This window comes from Amphiura filiformis, chromosome 1 (genome assembly GCF_039555335.1).
Source record: "Amphiura filiformis chromosome 1, Afil_fr2py, whole genome shotgun sequence".
NCBI lineage: Eukaryota > Metazoa > Echinodermata > Ophiuroidea > Amphilepidida > Amphiuridae > Amphiura > Amphiura filiformis.
The window spans coordinates 95,931,861-95,945,612 of NC_092628.1; the positions used below are offsets into that span (position 1 = coordinate 95,931,861).

A 13,752-nucleotide genomic window follows, 5' to 3' on the forward strand; every position below is an offset into this window, starting at 1 on the left:
GTTGCCTTTTCCTAGCTTAAAATTACCCTCCAAATTGTCTAAAATCGCGGAGTTTCCGGCACCCGTCGGGCCTGGGCTTCGCCACTGGACCCCAGGGGCCCTATTGATATACCCTTAACCCATGTGGTATCTCCCAGAATGAGGCGTATTAAAATGAAAGATAACATCATGGACTATGTACAGTGACAATGAAACAATCTTACAACTGATTTTATTCATCAAACACGATTGGTGCGTAAACAATTCTGCACAAATTTGCAATAAATTTTACATTAATTTCCAACCATGGCTGCTAATAAATTCTTGGGACATTACAAGATGGAATCAAGTGACAACCTGGAGGAGTTTATGAAGACATTAGGTAACGTTATTATGTCATTCTATTTTCATTGTCGTATATCCTGGTCGTACATGTATATATTTTACAATGCATTGGTCTGCGTAACGATATCAGAGCTCATTCGATTTGCTCAAAGATAAGATCATCATTAATGCATTAATGATCTTTAAACCTTACTACTGAGCCTCACCATGCCATGCCCATAAACATGCCCATGTGAACAAAATGCATTGCTGTAACATAAAGTGTATATTATGAAAATGCGTATTCAGTGTAAACCTATTATTATAGTTTTCTCTCTCTTTCTATCTCTCCCGTCCTCCCTCCCTCCTTCTCAGTATGTATCTTCTGTTTTGTAACTTAATTTTTGTAATTTTCTACATAATCGTTATGCCCCCAGCCTTATAAAAAAGTAAAGAAATACGAGGGGGTATCAAAAAGTTTTTGAAATCGCCCAAAAGTGAAAGCGCTATATCAATGAAATTTTGTCAGTGCAATCACTCAGAGGATGATTTAAGGAAGCCCCATCATGCACTGTAAAAGTGTTATCACTAGAGTTTCAACTGCCACTTTACTTTTCAAATCCCATTGAACTCTGTGCAAAAGATGTTGTTTTAGAATTGCCCGTGTGTCATTATTTCTTGGTCGATTTCAGATCTAAAGTGATGTATGCATGAAGGATAATTCACACCTCCTGTATATAACATAAAATGTGAAATCGACCAACCTCTAGAAGGTGTTTTTACTGTAAATATATCTGTCCAAATTCAAATTTAACCATGCACGTGTGTATGCAGTGGGCGGGCAGTGGTGTCGTGTTCACTCACACAGCTGTGCTAACCGCAAGACTTGCTGGGAAGTGCTTAAATCATCCTCTGGCAATCACTGGTCCTTATGTACATTTTAATAGGTAAATTTTCACGGGAAAATTTTCTGGACACGTGACACCCATGGGCGCAGACATATAAGCATTATGGAATGTGACCCCCGCACAGCGGGAGTTCTTCCAATGTATTTGAATAGGAAGAATAACTCATTTGATGCAAAATAAATAAGTTACTTGTCGCAAGTTAATAATATTATGGTAAGAGTTTCCGTAGATAAATATTTTTTTCCGTAGATAGATATTTTTGAATTTTTTTGATGATATTGTGAAGAAATTAACATAACATAATATTCAATAAATTTGCAATGCACAAATTTCTATCAATATAGCGGTCAAAAATACTATTCCAAATCAAAATTACTAAGACTTGAATAGCGAGGTCACCGCCGGGGGTCAGAGATCAGGCTCGAGGTTACACTCACATTAATACTCATTGGTCACGTGTCCAGAAAATGTTCCCGTGAAAATTTACCTATTAATTCTGACGTTGTATGTATGTAAGTATGTTTACTCTTTTTACAGGTGGTGCTAGATGCCAATAACCTGCTGCTGCTGCCCCAATTACTGTGCATAAACTGCAAGATTGAGAAAATTGAGGCAAGCAGCGTTATTAAGATCCTGCTTTTGAAGGGTTGCAGTGCCTAGAAAATCGATGATGAAATGAAAGTTATCTTCGGTGGTGATTGTGATATGTCACTGTTGCTTTTTGGAAAAGGAATTTTTATTCCATCACAGATTTTATGGGTACTGTAACCCTTAAAATGCAACTTAATCATGCTACATGCCTCAATTTTCTCCATTTTGCTGGTTATGCAGTTACATAGGCAGGTACTGACATCTAGCGCCTGTAAAAAAAAAGTAAACATACTTATGAGACCATTTTTGCACCATAATGTACATAAGGACCAGTGATTGCACTGACAAAATTTCATTGATATAGCTCTTTCACTTCTGGGCGATTTCAAAAACTTTTTGATACCCCCTCGTAGGTCTACCTTAATGGGCCTTTTAAATCAAAGAGAGTGGCTTTAGGGGCCATAAAAAGAAAACAAAGATACCTTAATGGCCTATATAAGGTCTCCTTTTTTAAGATTCATTCTAAATCTGAAAATAATTGATCAAAAACGTATTTGTAATTTTACCATTGATAAATACATATATTTTTAGATAAAAATATATAAGCTGTAGCTCGGAGACACAGATTAAAGTGCTAAAATATGTTAATTTAAAGTTATTTAATTAAGGGACCGTTCACAAACACTTGTTAGGGGGGCCTGATGCAAAAAGGGGGGCCCTGAAAATTTTTGAGGTCTATAAAGGGGGGGAATGTCGCGATGAAATTTTTTTTTTGCATCAGCCCCCACCCTAACAAGTGTTTGTGAACGGTCCCTAAATATAGTTTTTCTGATGACGGAGAACCCGTAATCTGGAAAACGCACAACGTGGTATTAGTGTGACGCTACAGTACACGAAGTGTATGGCTATAGTGTCGGGGTGGGGTGGGGTGGGGTGGTAGGGGGATGTGGGGCAGGGGTACGTCCATCCCCGCATACCGTACCCCCACATACCCCCGGATGGATGGGGTGTTTGTTATGGCATAGACCATTTAAAATGGTCTATGGTTATGGGCGCACCATCACTTGCGGGGGCTGGATTTTTTTTTAAACTTCCCCCATGAGCACTATTCCCCACAACCACTGAAAAAAACCTTTCCACACCTACAATAATGCATGAAAAATAATAATAATAACACCTCGGCAATATCTAGTGTAAAAAAACCCATCTTGCTAGAAAGATAAAGCAACAACATTTACTTCTTCCTCTTTCGAAAACATTCGCATCATGTGTCTAGATATAAACATTTTTAAATGTTGCAATATCTATGACGGAACTTTTATAAAAATGTTGCAGTTGCTCAAAACACTCTAAATATTGATCAAATTGTTTCTTATCTTTTCTTTTCTTTTTATAATCAACTTATTCCCGTATAGGCCTCTTTAATTTTTTGTTTGTTTATTTTCGTATATTTCAGGTGTCAATATCGTGCTTCGTAAAATCGGCATGTCGAGTTATCCTGATTTGACAATGGAGCATATCGAAGGCGACCATTACAAAATCAACGAATGGACGATGATTAAGTCACATATATGGGATTTCACATTGGGTCAAGAATTTAAAGACAAAACTGTGGATGGTAGGAATGTATTGGTGAGTATAATTTTTATAAAGGAAGGTTTTCCAATATTATGATAGTAAAGAAGGGTCCAAAATATGGGCTCCAGCAAACGTCAAATAATGGCGGCCAAAGCTTTCTTTATTTTTTTACGACACACACCTGTTCATGTAAAAATGGTAAAATCCAGGCTATGTTATGTTTCTTCTCTTATACTGTATGTTGTTCCTCGTAAGGTATACTACATATATGAAAAAATATACATATAAAATAATGATACAATCATTCAGGAAGATACACTCTATAACCTTTTAGTGTATGACGGATAATTGATTCGCACAAGTGCATTTGTCAAGTTTTATCACACTTGGCCGTGGAGTGCATGCACTTTTCACAAAAACTTGCTTCTATGATTCTGCAATTGGAATGTTCTTCTAGCTTTAGGAGAAACAATTGGTTCCGGGGGGGGGCACTCCCATATCCTACACCCAATGACCCCGTTTTTTTCAGTAGCCTACACTGAATGACCCCCTTTTTTGAACAATTAGTCCTCAAAATTGAAATTTCGGCGCGCTTCGCGCGCATTATCCCTAGACACTGAAATAAAGAAATGCCTCACACCAATTTTTGGACATCTTGTCAGTCATTCAGAAAGAACGCATAATTTATTCATGCAATGCTTTGAAAAAATTCATTGGAATCAGCCAACTAATTTATTGATTTATGGTCAACTTTTTACCGGACCGAGCCTCCCAAGCAACTACTAGTACTTCGAAAGCCAGTTGCGCCTATAAACCAAAAGTTCCGTAAACTAGATGGACGGCGGTTCTCGGATGTCGCGGTTTTCGACGCACAGCGTCGACCGAGATGCCTCCACCTAAGGGAGCGATTTAGCACAAAGTTTGATACAAAGTTTCGAGCCGCTAGGGCAGACTGAATTTGACCTGGCTCCAAATGTTGACTGCTGTACCCACCAAGTTTCATGCCCATACGACCAAATTTATTAATTTGACCTTAGATGACCCTGGATGACCCCAAAATGACCTCTAAAAATTTGGCTCTCAATGTTGACTGTACCCACCAAGTTTCAAGCCCATACGACCAAATTTATTAATTTGACCTGAGATGACCCCTGGGTAACCCCGGATGACCCCAAAATGACCTTCCAAAAATTTGGCTCTAAATGTTGACTGTACCCACCAAATTTCATGCCCATAAGACAATATTTAGTAATTTGACCTCAGATGACCCCTGGGCGACCTCTGATGACCCTGAAATGACCTTCCAAAAATTTGGCTCTAAATGTTGACTGTACATAGGCCTACCAAGTTTCATGCCCATACGACCAATTTTATTAATTTGACCTTAGATGACCCCGGATGACCCCAAAATGACCTCTCACAAATTTGGCTCTAAATGTTGACTATACCCACCAAGTTTCATGCCCACACGACAGTTTTTAGTAATTTGACCTTAAATGACCTTTATATGACCCTGAACCCCACCAAAAAAAATAGCCAGAGTTTTTGACCATGACCCACCTATCCTGAAAATCTGAAGTCAATCGGCCCATCCATGCCCGAGATACAGCATCCGGACGGAAGGACGGAAGGAAGCACGGGCATTGCAAAAACAGTATGCCTCGCGGTGGAGGCATAACAAACAGGGAACTATTTCGCCAGGACTGGATACTGGCGATGCACTATCTAACGATGGAGAAAATATAAAGACTGCATCTAACGATGCATCATCTAACACTGGATAGAATATAAAGACTGCATCTAACGATGACAATATAAAAAGCCGCGGACTTGCATATATCAAAAGGAATTAAATGGCTGACCCCTTTCTCATTTTCATATTATATTCATATTTGGATTACATGGTGGGCATCAGTAGAAACCAACGCCCAATCTTCTAGCAGGCAAATACCCACGAAGATTGGAAACACTAAATAGAATTTATTAATGTAATATATGTATAATTATGTACATTAAATTGATCATTTTAGAAAAATGATCCAAAAACTGTCCCAGATTCCTTGACACACATTGCCATGCTTTGGAAGCTTATGATATCGTATACATCACTAGGTTATGATGCCTACTCTAAATACAATATGACAGCCTATCCTAGAATTCAACGCGATAACTAGCCGGCTGCGCAACCTCATAAAAACTTGATCACAATATTTCCTTTTTATTTATATTTTGTTGAACAAGAAAATTCTGAGGGCATAGTACTTGGCCCCTGATATGTCTAGCTATAATCCCATGCCCAACCTTGTGTTGATTCCTTCATTCCCGCTATACACAACATTAATCAACCAAAATACCGCCCAAGACTGAAATTGCATAAATTGAAACAATTTACTAATGCTTCTGAAGAAGAAGCAACTTAACCACAGTATTTTACAACGATATTTAAAAATTTATAACTGCGCCACAGCATAAAACGTGTTGCTGAATTAGAACTGAACCTGAAGTGATCTACTCACGCACTCTCACACCTTAGTCATACTATTACGCACGGAAAGACATCGGTATATTCTAACCCGAGAACTCTCAACCAATTATGTTTTCCTTTCTCCTTCCAGACTCAAAATGGCACAAATTAAATCAATTTAACTAATGTTTCTGAGGAAGAAGCAAACTTCACCACACTATTTCAATGAGAATAAATATTACAGCTGCGTAACAGAATAGAACATAATGCTGAGATAGAAACTGAAGCTGAAGTGAACTACTCGCACACGTACACCCATATAGTCATACTATTATGCAACACAAAGCACCGTGACATCCAACATATTCTGATTTCATTTCATTCTTAATTACATTTTGACTTAAAGATGAAACCTTTATGTGATTTGTCTCACTCTTGCGATACTCATTTTTGACGCCCTGTCCACTATTTTGATCAATTTTAATTAGATCAACCCTGACATAAAGGGAGTAGTGGGTGGGAAAAATGTTACGTTCACTCTGTATGCTTGACTGACATAGAATGAGTCCTTTAATAGCGACAAACTAGCGCTGCGGACCTGGCCGCGAAACTATCACATGACTTCACTACGGAAGGCAATTTCAGTCGAAACTATCACGACTTCACTACGGAAGGCAATTTCAGTCGCGAGATAATTTGATCTTTTATTCGACGAGCGAATTAAACTGCATTTTGAATAAAATAAACGAGTTTTGTCTATTTTGTACTGTAAAATTGGGTAAAAAGTCATTTTTGATTGTTAATGATGTGAAATTTTGGGCGCTCCCTTACAAAATCATCCCATTTTTGACATTGCCAACACCGAATGACCCCCTTTTTTCTGAAAATTTCTACAATGATAGACCCCTAGTTTCGTACGCTGGTGGGCACAGGTACGTCACTTTCATATTCGAGTACCCCCCCGGAATTGGTTATAAGAAGATTCATAACAATAGGGTTCTAGTGACGTTCATTTGACATTTGTAGCCGTGTGTCTGATACTTATTTGTTCGTTTGTTTAATCTTTTTTTCAGTCAACTATTAGAATAGAAGGAGACAAGTTAGTACACACCGAAAAACCGGCCAGTGGGGATGGAAAGATCCCTTCATACACATGGGAAATCAAAGACAATAATGATCTCCATATAGTAAGTAGGGCTATATGAATATACCGTAAAACCTCGTCGACAAGCTTATAGAGTGCTTCTGATGAAAGCTAATTCAGCTAAATTAATCCAAGCGCCTTTAAGGAGTTTGAGCAAATAAATTACAGATCCAAGCATAATACAAGCAAGTATTGTTGTAAGACCAATATATTGTATTGGCATATTTACATAATCATGTATCGTATCAATAATTTAGCTTTCATCAAAAACACTATATATGCTTGTAGACGAGGTTTTAACCTACTTATTGTTTATTCTCTCGTAAACTAATCGTATATGTTCATCAAATGTGAAAACAGAATGGCTATGGCAATGATTTTTCTTGTACATCAGGGTTTATTCAATTCAAGTAGGCTTATTGTGCTGGTAATACAGTGTGTGTCTCAAAAAATGTTTTTTTCTTCTTCTTTCTACTAGTACAAAAAGGACGTCGAACATATCATTGGCTGTGTGTAGCATGATGTCGGCCAAGTCAGAATTCCTTTTTTTCTATGTGATTTAGAACTTTTACCAAAATTCATATGGTCCAATTTCTACACATTGAGCTAACAGAAAAATGTCACAATTTTAGATATTTTTTTCGACTAGAACAAAAGGGATACGAAATTATTTTTCTTGGGCATGTGTAGCATGATGTCGGACAGGTCAGGATTTATTTTCTTTTTTTTAAATGTGATTTAGAACTTTTACCAAAATTCTGTTTCATGTGGTCCAATTTCTATACAGTGAGCTAATACTATAAGAAGTTTAGTATACGGAAAGTGGACATACTAGAATTTTTATCTCATCATATCTTTGAATGTAGATTCCGAAACATTGATGACATGATGATGTTGTTTTCGGTGTTTTTAAGGCATAATATTTTGCCAATTTTTAATTATTTATGCCATTGTTTTCATTTTCCCAGACATATGAATTGGAAGGTGTGATATGCAACAGAGAGTACAAGCGACTGAAGTAAGCTGCACGTTGACGAAGAATCGACAAAATATCGATGGACATTCGATTGAGTATCGATGAACAATTATTGACGAAACAGACAGGCGACTTAGTTCTGACGTTGTAACATCAATTATGTAATTTTTTTAAAATCATATTTTGGATTCTGAAAAGTGCAATGAGTTCATATTCTGCTTGAAAGAAATCAAATCAACGGATTTCCGAAAAATTACCCAAGGTAATTTTGTCCCTCCATAGACACATAAATTTATTCCCATGATATTTTCAAATATTTGATTAATCATCAAATTTTAACACAGACGAATAAAAAATATTGGAAACTGCAGCACCGGGCAAGTAAACCAAATAAAAATTCTCTTTAAAAGGAAATAGTCGATTATGCTACCTGCATGCAACGAAGGAGTTATATCCTTAATTTGAATGGAGTGTAAATATTGTGGTATAATATAAAGAAAACCATAATATATTTCACAAATATTTTTCTAACTAACGATCTCGGATTTCAGGCCCAAGACAAAAGAAGCAAAAATGCACCAAATGGTGCATCTTTTCAATAATGAAAATGCTTAGTAGTTTCATAGTTATAGTCGTCGATGATGTTGAAGTCTTGGAGTTAAGGGGCTTTATTTTTTTATACAAATCTATTCCAAAACATATATCAACCTCTGCGTCTGATAAAAGAATTAGTTGCTTCCACCTCATGACACACATTTTTTTTACTATTGCTTGAAGTTGATTTGTTTGTTATTGTTTTGTTAAATACATTTTTTTAATAAGAATAGTAATAGAAATCGTTTTAGTATAACTATTAAAATGATTTGTTATTTGTATGTTTATTTCTTTCATTTATTTTTATTTTCTCTCTTCCTTTCTTCTTCGATCTTAATTGTGTACTGCAACCCATACTATATACTGCATCAACGCAATTGATTAGTCTTATCACGTTTATTCTGACAAATTTGCCAATATTTCTCAACACCCACCCACCACCCCTTACACTTATCCCTCGTTTAGTACGTTTCCGACTCATTCGGAGCTGTATAAAAGTTTCTACCCAGTGAGCACGGTTGATGTATCAACGTTGAAGTTAACGTTAATTTGAAATTGACGTCGAAACAAAGTTTTCAACGTTGATGTGTGTCCGGGGTCAGTGTTGAGTTGAAGATGGACACGGATTTCAACATAGGTTAAAACAGGTCGAAATCAGGTTTAAGAACGTCAGCGTTGAATCAACGACGATTCGTGAACGTTAACTTGAAACCTCGGGTGGCCACTGGGTGAGGGCATTGTGGGCAAATTATTCTACTTCGAAGCTATTTAGATAGTTTGTATATTATGTAGAATAACCGTAGAGTTATGTATAGAATAAAATGGGCAGCTTTAGCGAAAATTTCAAAGAATTATATCTCAACTGTGTATAATTGGCGAAAATTTTCGCGATGAAATTTTTTTGCATCAGGCCCCCCCTAACAAGTGTTTGTGAACGGTCCCTAAGGCCCAAAAATATTGTTACCCTATGTGGGGAAATGGGAAAGTTTATCCGACAATTATGCATCGATATTCCTGACGTATGTAATCTCTTTGCCTGATTCCCCTGGTGCTGGTTTCTCTTTCTGGATTAATTTGCCATCTTCCAAATACATGTTATTCTGTGGTTTCAAAAAGAGACCATTCTATCACAATCCAGAAATAAATGGCAGTGGGGACCGTGACCAGAAAATACTATATGCAGACAAACATTGTAGAAGTCTGCAGAACTATTTGTTTAGTACGAGTACTCATTGTTATGTGTCTTTCCATATTTAATTGACTATTTTAGTATCTCCTCTCACACAAGTATTGAACCCGGGTTACTATTGAAATGATTTCCATATCCCGGGTCTTCTGTCTCCTGTCAAAACCATTTACAAGAACAAATTGGCCAATGTTACATACAAATTCTTTACACACCCCATCCCCTACACATCCACCCTCCACCCCCACACACCCCATCCCGGCACTAAATACTCGCATACAGAACCTAATACCCTTAAGGTTATACTAAACTTTGCAATGATCGATCCAGAATGAGACTGCATGTAGCCCCCTTTAAAATGATCTATTTCTGGAAATAAATATCGTAGAGAGAAAACGCAAACTACGTCTAAAAGCTGAAAGTGTAAGGGTTATTATTATGCTTGAATTTTCCACTTGGCTCAAAAAGAAATGTACTTTTCAATCATTTCAATTTTTTTTCAATATCCGGAGCATCAAGATTTTTGGGAACACGGCCATAATTTCTCAGTGGAAGTGGCGATTTTGTTGGGAACTACGACGCACATTACAAACAAGTCAATAAAAGAATGTGCATATTCATTCTTGATATTGCTTGTCTCGATTTGTTTTAGTAAGCTTACATGTTTGCCGAATTTGAAGTAAAATGGCCTCCACTTGTATGTCGTTTTGTAACCAGTAATAACAATTCCGTGCACGATTTCATAGACAAAATTCTGACCTACATTATTTCTATAAACCCTCTTCTATATGCAGGTGCTATTTAAATTTTTATTTCGATAGCAGAAAATTGAGATATTTGCTATTTTTCCGACTCGCTGCTGTCAAATTGTCTAGTTTCGCGATAAAAAGATACAGCGAAATCAATTTTTTTAGAACCATTTCACCTCGTTTCGGCTTGTGCTTTGAAGTACAAACTTCAAAATTGATATAGTGATTCTATATTTCAAGCTGCGTCATACTGTGTTTTTCTTACCTCTGATTGTCGCTGCTCAAGGCCAAAATTCGAAATTTTTGGACAAAAGTGACACTCTCATTTTTTTTTTTTAAACACGCTGTTTACGTATACGACGGGCTCTATTTGCCCGTTAAAGTGGTGTTGCCGAGTTTGGATTTTAAAATATTTAGGTATTTTCTAGCTTAAAATCTAGCGCCAATGAACCTGGTGCATGGGAGGGAAAAATGTTGGGGGGGTAGTTAGGGCGCGAAAAAAATGTGCACATTTTCATGCTTGCTGCGCTTGCAACAGGTAGATATTTAGAAATCCATTTAAGGTATGGGTATGAAAATTGGGGATCCCAAAAAATTGGCATATAGGCCTAGGCCTATGCAAAGGGGGTGGGGCATTTTCAGCAGGCCAAGGGCGAGTGGGCACAAAAATTTGGCAGTCCAGGGGGTGCGGACAAGTGATTTTGGCTGGCCGAGACGGGAGGCAAGCGATTTTTAGCGAGTCGCTTGGAAATGTTGGCTTATAATTCAGGGTCGGATCCAGGAATTTTTGATAAAGGGGGCGCCTTTTGGTCGACGACGAAAAAAATGTGTTAAAGGGGGTTACCCCCTCGAAAACTCAACGGTTTTGGCCCATTGTTTGCTGTTCATGGCCGAATTTGTTCCTTTTTTTTGAATTTCTTACAATTCTGGTATTTTTAAGTTACCGGCGCCCTTTGCTAGGGAAAAAATAGAGGGGGCGCGCGCCGGCTGCGCCCCCCCCCCCTAAATCCGCCCCTGTAATTAGTAGGCTAATACCGGTACTGATTGCACAGCCTTTTGATTTCGAGAACGCAATTTTTGGCAAGCCGGGGCCGGGGAGGGAATAAATTTTGGCATGTCGAAAGGGAGGAAGAATGACTTTACCTAGCACACATTAAAGGGGCATTTCGTGATCCACAACCTCATACAACCCCATAGGCCTACGTCCTTTCTCACAAGTTAAGATTTTTATACCACTCATCCCGCTCTGGCCACATGTTTAGGAATTTTCACGCAGATCAATTCGTTAAGCAATGGAAAATATTGCCAAATTTGAATTTCGTTTTAAAAGCCTACTCCCCATTAAAAAAAACACTAATTTTGGGGGGATTAAAAAAAAGTTCTGTAAAATGAAACAAAAGGCTGCCTCAATCTTAATTATTCATTTAAGGCCAGGCCTTCATTTCTGAAAATAGCGGGAGCTCAGTTAGTCCCTGTACTCAGGAGCTTGACAAGGAGCTCAATTATATAATATCAATATTAAACCATAGGAGCAGCTCAATAAATGCCATTGGTAAAATTATTAGGCCTACGATATTTTATTTGACTGTGATCCGTTTTAATAGGCTATATACACTTATATACCTTTAAAATTTCTAAAATTGGTGGAATTGAACAAGCTCTAAATTTCTCATACGTCCAGCATAACCAAGGGCAACTGGGGGTGGGTGGGAAAGCCCCCTAGCTATGGCCATACCCGTAGTGGCGGAACCAGAATTTTTTTTCGCGGGGCATGGGGGGAAGTGAATTTGAGACGGGGGCACTTGGAAATCATTGCACTAAATTGCCGCAAAAAGTGGAAAATTACATAATTGTGGGGATTTTGCCTAAAAACTGGGTGGGAAAGAAAAAATATTGGGGGAAATACTGCCCCCCCCCCCCTAGCGGCGCCACTGCATATCCATCCATGATGCTAGAATGACGGAAGTTCTGGCGCTGAAATTCAATTTCAATATCACGAGTTTTTATCAGGGATTTTACCAAGGGAAGGCGATAGGTGTAGGATTTTGCTGATATACCAGGCAACCCGAGAAAGGAACTGAGGTGTGGCTAAATAAGGGAGTGTTCATTATAAATATTTGCCATTATCATACTTTCGACGCCGAGAGCATAATTATTTGAAGCGTACATCAAATACTTTGCGTACATCGTGTCAGTCACATGGTCACATATTTTCTGTTGAAAGAGAAACGCACATGTCTCTGATTTAATAGCTCGGGGATTCAGCTACTGCGCGCTGCGTGCTGGCCTGTTGTTGTCCCGGGTTGTCGAGTGGAAATGGAAAATTTATGAATGAACTTCCGCAACTTTGCAACATCATCACGCAGCGGCGTAGCTGGGATTTTTTCCAGGAGGGGCAAGACTAGGCCCTATGGGGCGGGGCCCAAATCCACCAAATTTCCCACTGGGGGCGGGGCCCAAATAGACAATTTTTGCCAGGCTTATTGATAATAATCGTATATGGTAGGCCTATTGAGCTGTATTGCATATCGTTTGGATTCCCCATCTCTCTGCCCCTCCTCTCACCCTCTCTTTTTTTCCTTTTCCCCCCCTCTTGTAGTTGTAGCTACGCTACTGTCATCACGGTAGACATACGCGGTAGCCTACAACTACAAGAAAGGTTTACAGACAAATATAGGTCTAGTAGGCTTATCAAAATGTTATATTTTTATATTTTCTGGTGGACTCGCGGAGAATATCATGTCATGGAGGTCCCGGCGCTGGGTTGGGGGGGGGGGGGGTCTCAAGGCATTTTGGTATGCCTACCCATGCTTGATTCCGGGAGGTTTTTTAGCAGGCCCGACCATTTTTTTTTTATAAAAACACCTCGGGCGGGTCTCTTCAAAACATTTGTACCGCGGGGATCAAAGTCACCCACATTTGGCCTAATTTGACGCTTTTTTATTGGGCACTTTTGCCAAAATGCGCCCAAAAGTTGGTCTTCGCTGTAAACCCACCCATCATAGTCGTTGAAAAGGTAGGCCTACCCCAAAACTGTGGCACATCCACGAACCCGAGGGAGAGACCTCCGCGGGTAAAAACACACCTCTAGCGGGACCAGATTTATAATTTAAAATAGGCCTACATTTTGGAAGCCAGTCATCACGACAAAACGGGCCATGGTAGTGTTAATGGTATTATCACTTTGATTTTAGGCTTAAATGATGAGTGTAGGCCTATAAATTGCAAATTTGCACACACCCCGGGGGAACCTTCTCAA

General features: G+C 38.6%; 1 protein-coding gene across 1 annotated transcript; it reads left to right on the plus strand.

Annotated features, from left to right (window-relative positions):
* The first annotated feature begins 295 nt into the window (after window positions 1-295).
* On the plus strand, window positions 296-8,238 carry LOC140158816 (sodium/calcium exchanger regulatory protein 1-like). The gene is made up of 4 exons (XM_072182045.1): window positions 296-361; window positions 3,259-3,434; window positions 6,918-7,031; window positions 7,957-8,238. Exons 1-4 carry the CDS (start codon window positions 319-321, stop codon window positions 8,008-8,010), a joined length of 387 nt encoding a protein of 128 aa, XP_072038146.1. The 5' UTR covers window positions 296-318; the 3' UTR covers window positions 8,011-8,238.
* The last annotated feature ends 5,514 nt before the right edge of the window (window positions 8,239-13,752 follow it).

Excerpts from the sequence above, each read along its gene's own strand:
- LOC140158816 (XM_072182045.1), top strand. The coding sequence starts at position 319 with ATGGAATCAAGTGACAACCTGGAGGAGTTTATGAAGACATTAG. Across the intron at positions 362-3,258 it reads GGAGTTTATGAAGACATTAG|GTGTCAATATCGTGCTTCGT; the intron begins GTAACGTTATTA and ends CGTATATTTCAG. Across the intron at positions 3,435-6,917 it reads TGGATGGTAGGAATGTATTG|TCAACTATTAGAATAGAAGG; the intron begins GTGAGTATAATT and ends TCTTTTTTTCAG.